General features: G+C 48.5%; 1 protein-coding gene across 7 annotated transcripts in view; it reads right to left on the minus strand.

Annotated features, from left to right (window-relative positions):
* The window catches only part of SMG6 (SMG6 nonsense mediated mRNA decay factor), a 209,941-nt gene that overhangs the window by 110,318 nt on the left and 84,890 nt on the right, over positions 1 to 14,733 (minus strand). For all 7 annotated transcript variants that reach the window (XR_014140698.1, XM_081806066.1, XM_081806067.1 and 4 more), the window contains 2 exons: positions 10,765 to 10,881; positions 9,028 to 9,196 (listed from right to left, as the gene is read on the minus strand). Coding sequence is in view for 6 of the 7 variants with exons in the window: in XM_081806066.1 (XP_081662192.1) it covers positions 9,028 to 9,196; positions 10,765 to 10,881 (286 nt within the window). In the remaining variant the exon portion in view is untranslated. The remainder of the gene's footprint in view (positions 1 to 9,027; positions 9,197 to 10,764; positions 10,882 to 14,733) is intronic.

Raw genomic sequence — 14,733 nt, forward strand, 5'->3', positions numbered from 1 at the left:
CCTGGGCATCATCACCTCAGCTTACCCCCAACCAGGCCTCTGGGCAACCTGACCTCTCAGGTCAGTTCTGTGGGTGAACATAGGGTTTCCTGTCTGAGTGGAAGGTGAAAAACAGCTTTTTCCTGCTCTAGCTCCTTATCCCAGGTAGGAGTACCTCCCAAGCTTCAACCCTCAGCAGCCTTTGGGTTCTGAGGGTTCGAAGTTAGCCTGGGCGAAGGAGCCCTAAAGTCAAATTCTGGTGCCTATGAGGAGTTTTTTCCCAATCTTCTAGAAACACTTGGGAATTGACTCTCCAAAAGGTTTTTCAGACAATCTCAAACAACCTTTGGTTCTAAATAGTGCTATGAGCCTGGGCGAGTGCCTTTGGCTTATTCTGGTCCCAAGTCATATTTTGGGGAAGCTCCCAGAACCCACAAAATCCCACTACAGTTCGGATGCATTCTTTACCAAGCAGACACAAAGCAGCCAGAGAATATGAAACTGTGTCCAACGAGTCCGTTTATGGGTCTCAGAATGGTGGCAAGGGAACCTCTCAAGCAGCTGTAATGTGATTAGTGAGCAAGGATCAGCAGCTGCTGGGTGACCCAGTGGACCAACCCCACAGAAACACCACACACCAGGAAAGCAGACCCCTGGCTAGAGTCTGAACACCAGATCCTAGCTTGGGACAGACCAGCAGTGGCTAGTTAGAGGTATGTACTCAGGACCAAGGCTCACTCACTTCCCTACAGACATGCATTCACTTACTCCACCAGGAAAGGAAAAAAATAAGAGTTAATTTACTTTTTATTGCCTCAGAATTCCAAGGTTTAATGTAGCTGTCAGTTTGAGTGCGGTGCAGCTGCTGGCCGATACAATGCAGCCCAGGCCAGGCCAGGTGACTGGGGAAACACATTTCACAGAAATGAACCAACACACACTCTTGGCTGGTTGTTTGGGGGATATTGACTTGGGGAATCAGATTAACCCTTCAGGCTGGGGTTATTTCTGCATACACCACTGGAAAAGCAGCTTCAGTCCAAGGAACTGAGAAGCCTGGTGTCAGGTAGACTAACAGGTTTCTGTGTTCCTGCACTTCTGGAGTTTTCTCACACAAGGTGTTATTCCACAAAATGCTCTGAAAGGTTAAGGTGTGAGACAGGTGAAGCAAGTTATACCACAATAGAGCTCCTTTCAAGAACTCAGAAAGAAAGGCAGATCTGCCAGCTTTATAGGGAAAAGGTCAGGTAGGAACTTTTCTACAAGTTCCATCAGGGGCGGGGCCAAGGGAGGGAGACAGTTTGGAGAGTGGAGTGCTGAGGTCCAACCAGGTCTCAGGCCATCCTTCTGGCAAGTCTAAGGAGGACTGAGTCCTCACACACCCCTTCGTATTTTTACTGGGTGAACAGGCTGACTGGTGATTAATATCAAGTACAATGACCCCATGTTACAAGCCTGCAGGGGCCTGTGGAGGTGGCCATTTCCTGTGTAATACCAGCTTGTTTAAACACTAACATTCAAACTCCACAGCTGCAGAACAAACCCGGAAAGAGTTGAGTGAGAAGAAGCCCTGCATTGTGTTTCAGAGCTATGGAAGATCAGAGCTGTAGTACAGATGGGAAACAAGTTGGGTCTTTTGGTTCCTGGGATGAGGAGTTCTGGAAATATAGCCAAGGTGGCACAGAAACGAGGCACAGGGAAGCTGGAAAAGAGAAAGCCCATGGACTATATATACAAAGGGGAAAGCCAAAAGGCCACAACAAGAGAAATGCTCTTAAGATATGCAATATGCTCTTTTAAAAACCTGTTTGCCTAAGGCCCATTATATTCCAGCCCACAACTCCCAACATGGGGTTCCATGGCCAACATAAGACCATTGCAGCCCTGAGGACTTCCCACTCAACTGGAGAAAACTGCAGGTGGTGAGGAGCTAATAGCAGAGAAGGACCTGAATGAACCCCATAGGTGTGGTAGAGTCAAAAGAGTAGTACCTCCCCTTAAAATGGCTTAGGAAGCCCCTTTGTTAAGCTGAGATGTCATGCCAACTCTGTTTTCAGTGAGCTGAGGATCTGGTCTGGTAACGATGCCAAGTAGCTCAGCAGGCTCTGGAATGGGGTAGAGATGAGGGTGGTGGGAATCTTTGCGGCTCTCTCTGAGATTAAGGAACTGTAGTGCATTTTCCAGATGCCACCATGACTTAAAGAGGAGACATGGGTGTCAGAGATCACTGTTTTAGGAGTTAAGACATGGGCAGCAAGATACCATCCTCTCAGAATAACAGCTGTTTATTAGGTGAATATAAGAACCTAAGACTCGGTAAAAGATAATCCCTTCTGCCTTTGTAGTTTACACAAACAAGTCAACTTGGGCCCTTGGGAGAGTGTCCAACTTAAATGAATTCTGCCCAAGAGGGCAAACTGAATTCTGAAGCCCAGTCGCCCTGCATTACTCCAAGAACATAAACTTCTTCATGTTCTAAGCAGTGCAGCTGGAGCCCTTTGGCCAACAACAGGTCACGGTAACCTCACTCCAGGATTTCTCAAGTACCTCTACTGTGCCTCCCTCAACCTCTATCTAGGTCAGTGTCTTATGTGATTGCAGTTTTCCCAAGCTACATTCAACATGTATAGCCTCTGTTGCATCACTCTGGTGTGTTAAACCCATCAGCACTCTGTGTTTGGGAAAGAGCAGCCCCCAGGGGACCTCAACATCTCCACGGCATGAGTGAAGCCCTCGGCGGCCTCCCTGGTGCGGATTCTCACGGTTCCTGCCTCTCTCAATTTTTAGCTGTAACCACTCCAACACGTCTTCTTAGTTTAGCACACACTGGACCCAAATAACCTCAGCCCAGAGCTGGAAAGTACGCTCCCTGGGGTCAGCTGCTGTACCCTGTTGGGGTCAGACTGGAGCCTTAGGCCAACACCCCTTCCTCTCACAAGTCCTGTGAGAGGAGTTGGGAGGGGACAGAGGCTCCTGCCGTGGGAGAGATCACGTGTGTCTCACACTCAGCACTTGGAGGAAGAGGAACCCCCTGGTGCCAGGCTATAGTGCTGACGCCCCAACCCGGAGCCAGGGAGACTGGGTGGGGAGCCAGGGTAGCAAAGGGGCTTCCCACAGTCACCACCACTTCCTTCAGGGAAGTGCTGATGGACTATTACTTAGTGACCTCCTAAAATGCCCTTTTGGGAAGACGTATTAGGCGTCCTTGAAGGGGTGCCGATTAGACTTGGGATTAGTTCTTATTTTCAGAGCTGCCCTGTGAGGGTGAGTAAACTAGCTGTTTTTTAACTCAAGAATTTCTATCTCGTCTACAGGGTCAACACATGTAGGCTCCCTGAGGAAATCAGCTTACTGCATACTCCCTACATATCCCTATGTCTCCCTGTGTGACAGCACTCAGAGGGCTCCCTACAAGCCTTTTCCAGCATGCTCTGTAGACTATACAAGACAAGCCATGGAAAAGTAGCAAGTCCAGGAATTTCTGGAGTTTTTCTTCTTCTTCTTTTTTTTTTAACAGTACTCCAATCCAACAGTGTGATAAATGCATCCGAGCTACAATTAGGAAGATATATAGCATCAGAATGCGAAGGTCTGGGCAGCCTGGTGAAACGCGGGCTCTCCAGAGCCCCAGCTATGTTTCCCATTATGTAACCCTGGTCATGGGCAGACAGCCAGACTCCAAATGAAAAAGAGACTCTGGCTTGGCACTGGTTCTATTTTCCTATCCTCATTCGGGGTCAGCGCAGTGTCATACAGCTGCAGAGAAAGCTCTGGGGATTAAACCTGGGAAAGCCTCCAAGACCAGGACCTGGGTTCAAGTACCAGCTGAAAGCAATAAACCAACTGCCACAGCTGGGCTAGGTTTGGATGTTCTCAAAGTCCCCTGACTCTTTCACTTACTGAGAACTAGAGATCAAGATGAGGGAAGATTTGGCTTCAGCAGAGACTATGAAATGAGGTAGGCTGTCCCACTGCCCTAGCTTGCCAAAGGTCCTAGGATGTGAGGGGTCACTATGCTTAGGCTCGTGAAAGCCTGCTGCTCTGCTCCTCTCCAGCACCTGACATTCACAGCTTACTTCGTGCTCACGTGGTAAAGTGGGGAGTAGCTACCTCTCCTTCCTATCGAGAGGCCTAGTGTTGAAACCATGTTCCCCACTCCTCCTCCCCCACACCCCACCAGTAGATGGTCCCTCCAAACACTGGGTCTGTTCTAAATAGACCAAAGCACTCTACACTGTCTTTTACAGCAGCCTAAGGCAACTTTCCACACCCTGCTACGATCCCCTGTACGAAAATCTCCGGGGATATAAAGCCAACCTATTACAAGTACAAATGGGAAGCCAACCTATTTACTTGCTGACTCCAACACACATACCTATGAGTGTCACGGTGTGGAAGGCACAAGTAGCCCTGAAATCCTGCCCTTATCACTCTGCGGTGTTGGTGATGTCCTGTCATCATCATCCTACGTGCTTCACATGTGCCTAAGTGGCTACTGCCTAGGAAATGTAGATTTGACTGGAAAGAAGAGGAATATGGGCAAAAAAGGAGAGAACCAAGGAGACTAATGATGAGCTCTGGAATTCCCCTAAGAAAGCTTTGGAATGATTCTGTAACTGTACAGAGAAAGAAGGTAATGGAATGAAAGACAGGGAGGGAATGAAGGGAGATAGATGAAATAAGGGTCCAAGTGTGTCAGGGAGACAATTTGGGAATGAGGGTTTCTGGAGGAAAAGCAAACTGAAAGGTAAGCCATCTGATCATCTTATGTTAGGATCACTGAGGGATCTGTCTCTGCAGAGAACAAATGCAGGCAAAAACCAGTGAAAACCTGCAAAGGAGAGCTGTTAAGTAGAAGCCATTTCCTTCCTACTCTCTTGAGAGCATTCCTAAACCCTCCAAAATGAAGATCAGCACAAGGACCTTGGGAGTGTCACAGGGATTACTATTCTGACATCTACAGAACTATCTGGAGTGTGTTATTCCCAATGGCCTTAAAAGAAAAGGCTCCAGAGTATGAAAGATCAGTAAGCATAAGAGGCCACTTTGAAATCCACAGAACCACCATACCCTGCCAATCTCTCAACCATAGTATTTACTCAGTGAGTGTTAGGCAGCTATATGAGAAACTGGAAAGGAGGAAGGTAAATTCTCATTCCACTTTTCCAGTGCTTGGATCTGACAGCTATGAGATGGGACTACCCTCAGTGGTGGTCAGGCCAGGTATGCTCTGTCCACCAGAGGCCCCAGCCCTCAAACCACCATGTCTTGTGGTCAGGCCCCAGGACAGCAAAACTCCTCCTTTATGCTTAAACCTGCATTCCAGAAACAACCAGCTGCCGATCCGGAACTGCAGAGAAAGCGCCGAAGGGGACTCCGCTCTCTAGCACGCCGGCTGCTCTAGCCTAGACGGGATTCATCAGTGGTGCCCATAGCTACACAGGAACTTGTTTACTAGGCAATCAGATTCAATATGTTATTTGGTCAAATTTGCTCTCCCTGTAAAGAACAGTCTAAAAAGAAAAAGCAAATCTGTTCAAGTGTCCCAACCCCCTCTGCCTCTCTGTAGCCTTGGAGGGGAAGCCTAGCTGGGGATGGCTGGAGCTTGGACCACGTGCCCAGCTGCAGATTGAGCCCTTGCCCAAAGATGGGCAGCAGCTTGCATACGCCGGCAACGGGCCATTTGCTACAGCATCCAAAGAGAAAACAGACTCAGCACCTCAAGCAAATGAGGCCCAGCACTTCCTGTGTGAGCTTTCCATTTCCTCAGCCAAACAAAAGCCAAAGGGAGTGGGAGAGGGAGGAGGGATAAAGGGAGATGGGTCACAGAAGAGAGTTAACAGGACTGATGGCCAGGATATGGATAAACAGGAGCTGAGTGGACCATATCTAAGGGACCTGTGGTTGCTAGTTGAGGTGACCCAGGGAAGGCCCAAGCTCCAGGGACAGATGGTCTGCCTCCCCACCCCCTAAGAAGAAGGGAGGAACACTCTGTGACCCCTGTGCAGGCTCAGAAGCAGTGGCTTCAGATACTTGGAGAGCTGAGACCTTCCTTGTCAGTTTCTTTCCAAAACTGCAAATTGCCTAGTCGGCATTATAGATTAACAGCCTAAAAAGTTTGAGGCTGTACATGTTAACTGTTTAGGGAACACCGCCAGGAAACGGCTGCCCCTAGCCAGCAGATCAGTCCATTCCTCTGTGTGACCCCAGCTGCCTAGCTGATGGGTCTACCCTGGTTCCTAAGGCCTCAGCCTGGGGTGCATTTTGGGAACCTAGGAGGGTTCACGGGAGGATGCAGAGAACTGTTTGATGCTGTGAGCATAAGCCACACAGTTACAGAGCTAGAGCTGGGAGGGAAGGCGGAGAAAGAGGCACACAGTCCACACAGAGAGGTCAAAAAACTACTGGCCAGAAATCTCTCCTGCAGCCTTCCCTCTGTGGGTCACCCATGAGTGGACAGACTCACATGGGCAGCGCTCAGCTCAGAGAAGTACCATCAGCAGCAGCTTAGGTCTCCACACTCTGTCCTCTAGTATGTGCCCCTTCCAGAGGAGAGCACTGAAGAATGATGAAATGCTGGGCATGGATGCTCGCTCGCTCTCTCTCTCTCTCACACACACACACACACTCTCACACACTCTTACACACACACACGCTCAGCACAGAGCCTGAAGGAGCTGAGTACACTGCACCTGCCAGATACCACAAAACAAACCACAGGGCAGGGGGGCGAGAGAAAGAGAAAGGAAAAGGAGAAGGGGAGAGAGAGAAAGAGACAGAGACAGGAAGAGAGAGAAAGGTAGAGGGAGGGAGAGATGGACAATCAACAGAGTTGACCAGAGATGGGCAGCACCAACGTGCACACACATCAAGAAACTATTGTGCAAACATGAACATACACACATAATGACACTAACACAAAAAAAGAATGGGACACATAGAGAGCAGGAGTCAGCAAACTTTCTGTAAAGGGCTAGACAGTAAACATTTCGGCTTTGCAGACCAGGACGTCTCTATTGTAACTACTCAGCTCTTCGGCTGCACTGCTAAAGCAGCCACAGACGAAGTGTAAACAAATAAGCATGGCTGTGCTCCAGTAGGACTTCATGGACACTGAAATTTGACTTTCCTAATAATTTTCACAAGTCATGAAATACTATTCTTTTTTTTTTTTTAACCGTTTAAAAATGTAAACCAGGGCGCCTGGGTGGCTCAGTCGTTAAGCGTCTGCCTTCGGCTCAGGTCATGATCCCAGGGTCCTGGGATCGAGTCCCACATCAGGCTCCCTGCTCGGCGGGAAGCCTGCTTCTCCTTCTCCCACTCCCCCTGCTTGTGTTCCTGCTCTCGCTGTCTCTCTCTCTGTCAAATAAATAAATAAAATCTTTTAAAATAAATAAATAAATAAAAGTGTAAACCATTCTTAGCTTCTGGGCCACAGTTTGCTGACCCCTGATGCAGACACACACAAACAACAGAGGCAGATAAATAGGGGCAGGCAGGCAGGCACGTGCCAAGCCAGGCAAAGACAGGCAGGCTAGAGGTGACGCAGGCAGGGAGACACAGACGAGGCAGGCAGAGGCAGGTAGCTACAGGAAGACCCACATACACAAAAATGCCCCTTCCAGCACACAGATGCCGACTTACACACAGAGACACAGTCACGGACAAGCGTGGACACAGACAGTCAGGAACATACATACACACTCCCACAGGACACAGTCCCACACACAGAGACATGGACAGGACAAAGCACACATGGACTGACGTGGACCCAGAATCTGAGAGAGACACAGACAGACACACTGAAACAGACCCTCAATGGAGACACATGAATCCCTTAAAGAGACCCCTACACCTAAGGATAAAAAGAGACACAGACACATGTGGACACATACACACGGGCAGACATGGACGGGTACACCAAAAGACCCTCAGAGACACCCCTAGACAGACACACACAGACCCTCACACTCAGACACAGATACCCGGACATACACAGACAACCAGAGCCAAAGAGGTACACACAGAGCTAGAACCTACACACAGATATGGACGTACGAAACAGCCATGCATGTGGGGTGCTTGGGTGGCTCAGTTGGTTGAGCGTCCAACTCCTGGTTTTGGCTCAGGGTCCTGGGACCAAGCTCTGAGTTGGGTTCCCCGCTCAGCAGGGAGTCTGCTTGTCTCCTCTCCCTCTGCCCCTCCCCCCACTCATGCACTCTCTCTCAAATAATTAAATCTAAAAAAAAAAAAGAAAGAAAGAAATAGCCATGCATGGTTATGTAACTATGTAAATATACTATGCTACTGAATCATATACTTAAAAATGGTTAAGATGACAAATTTTATTATATATATATTTTACCACAATTTACAAAAAGAAAGAAAAAAGTCACACAAGCGTACAAAGAGATCTACATAAACACACCCAGGCAGACACACATACTCCCCAGACCAACACACCCCACACCTAAAATGCTCTGACAGACAGCACGCTGACACACAGAGACAGGGAGATGGGAAACGAAGTGACTGGAAGACAGAGGTGTACACATTTGCCCTCCTCACGCTTTACAGGGTATGAGAGGAAGGCCCAAGCAGAATGCTTATGGCGGCACACGAAGCAGCAGCTCACAGCCTGAAGGACATGTGGAGATACACTAAAAGGGAGAGTAAGAGACAAGGCCTCCCCCTCACACGGACACATGCCCAGACAGGCAGCTGCAGAGATGGTCGGCATGAAGAGCATGAAGTAAGAGCAAGAGAGCAAGAGCAAGGACAAAGAACAAAACAGAGCAAGCTACAGAGCAAGAGAGAAGGACAGACTGAGAAGAGGAGGAACAGACTAGACAACAGGGAAAAACAGCCTAAAGCATCAGGGCACAAGGAAGGTGTTCAAGGAAGTGAGAAAGCGAAGTTCAAATGAGGAGGGAAGAGAGGAGCAAGCAGGCAGCGGTCGGGAAGAAACAAAGAGGACCAGGAGGGGAGCTGTGGCAGCACAGGTGGACCAAGACCAACAGTGCCGAAGGAATGAGCAGGCCGACTCACTGTGAGGGCAGGTCCAGGGATGTGGGTGGAGGATTCCAGGTGTCTGGGTAGCCGAGCATCCAGTCCGACCAGACTTTCACACTGGGGAGCAGTTCCTTCAGGTCCGAGACGAAGGAAGACACCTTGATGTCATCTTGGTCATCCTCGTCCTCAGGAGAGGACAACTGAGCTGCAGAGGCAAAGGGTGAGAACTGGGCCTAGGTCTGCTGTGGCCCACGAGGGAGGCCTGGGGCGCTGGGACGGCAGCAAGCTCTTAGGGAAGGGAGACCAAGTCCACAGGAAAGCTGGGCCCAGAAGCGGAGGACAAGTGCCAGCACCTAAGAGGATTCTGAAAAGCAGGACAAAGAGAGAACCAGTGCACTGAGTCTGCCCCTGCAGACAGCTGTTTCTGCCCCACCGGTAGCCTGACTGAAGCCGCCGCTCCAGCGTCTAGCCCTCCCTCTAGCTTTCCTTCAGCACGGCACCGAGATGGCACCAGAGTTCCTGCCAAAACCGCACAACCTGAATCTGACCATGAGGAAATATCAGAGAAACCCAAACTGGGGGACATTCGACCAAATAAGTGGGCTGTATGCTTCAAAAATGTCAAGGCCATGAAAGACAGAGAAAGACTTGAGAAAACCATTCGATGCCAAACTGCAGAAAACTAAAGGGACACGGCATCTAAATTGCAATGTGTGATCCTGGAGTGGGTCTTAGACCAGAAAATGACTTTTTTTAGGACAACTGGTATAAACTCAATAAAGTCTGTAGATTCAACAACAGTACTGTATCAGCGTTGGCTTGCTGATTTTGATAACTGCACTGTCATGTAAGGGAATGTCCATGTTATTCGGAAATATTCAATCAACTATTTGGGGGTAAAGGGCTACCACGTCTACAACTTACAATCAAATAGTTCAGAACAAAAATAATAAGCATGTGTGTGTGTGTATAGAAAGAGAGAGAACTTAAAGCAACTATGGTAAAATGTTAACAAATGGGGAATCCGGGTGAAGGATATGTAAGAGTTCTTTGTATTATTCTTGCAACTTTTCTATAAATTTGAAATTGTTTCAAAATAAAAAATTACCTCAACCCTCCCTCCAAAAAAAGGCAGCTCCAGTCTGGAGGCATTCACAAAATTGAAGTGGCAGGGGGACAACAGAGGGGCCTCAATACTCACCAATACTGATCCAGGAGCTGAGAGAAAGGGGCAACCTTCAGCCCTACCTTACACGGCTCAGCAGTCAGGCTTACAACTCTAAGGACAACCTTAATGCATATGCGGGCACTGATCAACTTAAGGGCTAAAAACAGCCCGTGCTCTGGTTCAGTGAGTCGTCCAAGGTGGCTGGTCCACAGTGGTTACAACACCCACCAGTACCAGACAAAGAGGGACACAGAGATAGAGCAGGGAAACCAAAATATCAATTATGAACAAGAACTGAAACGCTCTTTGCTGGTTTTCTAACCTCGTAGGAACCCACAGCAGCTCACAGATACAGTAAAAATCTTAACTACTAGAGAAAAGGGGGAGGGGATAGTTCCCCCAAGAACAGAGGGCTACAGAGGTAAACAGAATGCAAAAGGAGGTGGGGTAGTTAGGTGGGCATACGGAAGAGGGGTTATTGGGAAGAGCAAGAATATCAGATAGAGGGAAGAGATGCTGAGAAGGCAGGGTGGCATTCTGAGCTTGTCTGCACAGGGTCCAGGCAGGGGAAAGGCCATCAGTCAGGGGGTCCCTCATCTGCTTACCTTTGGCAGACTCCTTAAGTAAGTAGGTGCAGCGCTGCACCAGGAGAGAAAACATGGCCAAGCCCAGTGCTGCGGCTTGCTCCTGGATCACAGAGCGACACTCTTCCGAGAAGCAGTCTGAGGAGAGGCAAATGAAACTCCATCAGTGCCCTGGGGGGTCAAGGGCTACTGTTCTCTACCTTTAGGTAAGGCCCTAAACCTCTGCTACAGAGACCAAGATACAAACATCTAGGTGCACATCGGTGGTCATGTCACTGAGCTCCCTTTCCTCATCTGAGACTGGGGCTAAGTAGTAATATTTCCTCTCTCTTAAGCATCGCTACAAGGCTAAATGAAATAATGCACATGAAGCATTTACCACAATGGCTGTATATGGGTAAGGACTTGATAACATTATTACAGGGATCCCCTGTGTAAATTCTGCATCACTTCCCCAGGACCAGGTACCCCAAGATGGACAGTTTGGGCCAGAGCTACAGGTTCTCTGTATTTAGTTGGCTACTAATAATGTGAAGCTATAGTAACAAGAAGTCATATTTAATTAACTCAGTCTCTCTAACATACAGCTAGCAGGAGTACAAATATCAATTAAGATCACAAAAATACAAATTTAAGTTATCTTCTTGAGTCACTAACCTTTGGTTCCATCCTTACCTTCCGTCACTCCTCCACTTACAAATAACCTATTTTCACTGAATGAGTTAATTTTACATAGGAAAATGGGCACATAATAAGCACTTAACCATGGTACTTTATATTTTCACAGATTCTTTCTCCTAGGGCTAAAAAATAAATCTCTGGCTCCCAATCCCCCTCACTTTCTCAGCCTGGCCAACTTCCTTCTGGCTGCAGGTCAGCGACAGGAGCCACCTTGGTGGTGGCCAGAGCTATTCTTTGGCAGAAGCTACAACATACACTCTCAACACGCTGTCTGTACCTACTCCTTGTCAGCGGCCCGCCCTGATAGCCACTTAATCCAGACTTGAGAGGAATGGTGACAAACAGAAGGCAGCAGTCCAACTGCAGCCTCAGAGGAGGAGACAGACACCCAATACGCACAGGAGATGGAATCAAGTGCCCGGTCACACGCTCTGGCATCAACTAACCTGCTCACTCCCTCTGTAATACAGGAGAACGCTCCGAATCTCCCAAGTGTTAAAAGGATAATTAGCCACATGTTTGATATCTGTGCCTGCCTGCATGTTAACCTCAATAGTCAGAGGGAAGCCCTCTTGCGTCTCTCCTCACTGACACTAGTCTTGTCAATGGGGCCTAACTGAAGTCTTTACTCCAGGAGATGCTACACAACCACACAGTTACTCCTAACCGCCTTGGCCACAGGAGCAAACATGACTGGAGTATATAGAGCCAGCCCCAAACCACTTTAGGGAGCCCTGGGAGTGAGAAGGAACAGGCTGCTGGTCAGAAGGTCCCAACATATGAATAGCATCAGTGTAGCAAAGTACTCGTCTGTTGTGGCTTTCCTGCCATCCTTCCAGATGCCGACTGGTCCCAAATGTCACCCTCTAACTTTCCAACTCAACTGCGGAAGGCAGTAAGGAAGTGGTAACAATCCATGTGATTAGAATAGGTCACCACTCTCATTCCTCTTCTGGTAAGGCTCTAAACCTCTGCTACAGAGACCAAGATACAAGCATCGAAGAACCAAGACGGGAAAGGGTAGAGAGCAGGGAAGCGGAAGATGTGTATGCCATCCTAAGAAAAATGGCAACTTCTCCCCTCCACCCCTTACTTTGGGCAGCATCACTATCTGTACTGCCCCAGCTCAGCCTAGGCCCTTGCCAAACACTGCCAGCAGCCTGCCTCTAAGTAGAAACAAGGCCAGCCCAGAATGGGGGAGTAAGTCCAGAACAGAGGAAGCTAGAATAGGATAAGGGGAGGCCACATCCTGGTAGTTGACATTAGTGACCCCTTATCAACGGGGCATCTTAGGCATAAGTTATTACCTGCACACAGAGGGCCCCGAAAAGGCACAGAAGGAGGTGTCTTAGCTCAAAGAGACTGGCATTTTGAGAAGCCCAAGACTACAATAAGATACTCATTAACCTGGATAAGGATAAGATGGGGCAAAAGGAGATTACTTTCACCAAGGCCATTTCTATTTTTATGACAAATGGTAATTTCAGGCTAGGCTATTCCTCAGAGTGCAAAGTTGTGACTAGGGCTCAAGAGGGAGAATGAACTGCTTAAAAACAATGACACTTGTGGCCTCTGGGGAGTCCAGGTTGGCTCCTTTTCTTTTCTTTTCTTTTTAAGATTTTATTTGCGAGCCTGGGTGGCTCAGTCAGTTTAGGGCCTTCGGCTCAGGTCATGAGCCCCGTGTCGGGCTCCCTGCTCAGTGTGGAGTCTGCTTGGGTCTCTCTCTCCCTCTGCCCCTCCCAGACCTCCCTCCCTCCCCTCCCTCAAATAATAAAATCTTAATTTTTAAAAAAGATTTTATTTATTTATTTGACAGAGAGAGAGAGAGCACAAGCAGGGGGAGCTTCAGAGGGTGAGGGAGAAGCAGCCTCCCTGCTGAGCAAGGAGCCCGACATGGGGCTCGATCCCACGACCCTGAGATCATGACCTGATGTGGGTAGAGTCAGATGCTTAACCAATTGCACTAGCCAAGGCGCCCCCAGGTTGGCTCCTTTTTTAAGCCTCCTGCAATAAGGTCTGGGGACCAGGCAGGGTACCAATAACTGGAGCCTCTTTGCTGTAAGTGTGGAAAGGCTTGACTACCTCTCAGAGCAGCAGCTGAAAAGGCAGCTTCATGAGCGCTGTTCTTAGCCATGGTTATGTCACCTCCAACCTTCACCTCTTCCTGCCTCTCCATAAAGGGCCTGACAGTACTTCCCTGCAATGGTCTGGGGGAGGCACAAACCACTGAGCTATTTTGCTCTGATCAAGCAGGTGGTGATATCACAGCTATATGGGGGTCAGAATGCCTGGGTCTCAGTCAGTCTTCTGACCACATCATAGAGAGTACTTTCTGGAAGGCCTGCCCTCCTCCATGGTTCAGTGGTACCACAAGCACATACTGAACATCTATAATGTGCTTCACCCTGTGCTGGGTATTATGGAGAGCACAGCTACAAATAAAACAGTCCCTGCAACCACAGGATCTTACAATTGGGTGAAAGAAACTGCTATTTACCTAAGTAACCATGGCAACTCAGACCCAGTGCCTCCAGTGAGAACTACATTAAGTGTTATGGCATCTTCGGAGATACTCTCCACCTCACTTAGGCTTCTGTAGGCTAGAAGCCGTAAGATGCCAGTCCTTGAGAAGTGTTCATTCTCATTTAAGTTGAGTAGGAAAACAGCATCCAGGTTCCCAGAGTCCACCCACTTTGGGGCTAGAGCTAGGAAACTGGCCCTAGTCTGACAAATGCCCATATATATCCCTGGAGTTGGGCTGGGTCAGACCAACAAATGATGTGGGGCGGGGAAGGAAAAAGCATTGTTTGCCTTGGTATTTGCCTGGGTTCCTCTGGCTTTGTGTCAGGTAGCAGGAGCCTGACATGAACTGAGGAACTCATTAACACTGTGAAACAGCCTTTCCCCTTCTTTCCAAAAGCAGGCTTGCTCAAGGGTTTAGGGGGATGGTTTTGGCTAAGCAAGTCAGACGGAAATATTTCTTACCAAGAAAGTCACCTGAGGTCTGAACTTGATTCTGCCCTTTCCCACATGGTCTCAGATGGGCAGGTGACCAGAGCCCCCACTATTCCTATGCCCAAATACCTGCTCAGGCAGAAATATTCTTCTCACTCCTATGTAACAGGGAGACTTTCTCATTTTTCTGAGAACATATTCATGGAAAACATAAACCAACTGTCGTCAAAGTTGTATGAAATCAGGAAATGGAGCGGCCAGGAGAAGGCTGCCATGTGGCCGGATGTTATGTATTTCTAATTAGTGCTATACATCTTTCAACAGCAAGTGTCCTTCTGCTGGGAAACACAACAC

This window comes from Leptonychotes weddellii, chromosome 15, assembly GCF_054177405.1.
Source record: "Leptonychotes weddellii isolate Sample4059 chromosome 15, ASM5417740v2, whole genome shotgun sequence".
NCBI lineage: Eukaryota > Metazoa > Chordata > Mammalia > Carnivora > Phocidae > Leptonychotes > Leptonychotes weddellii.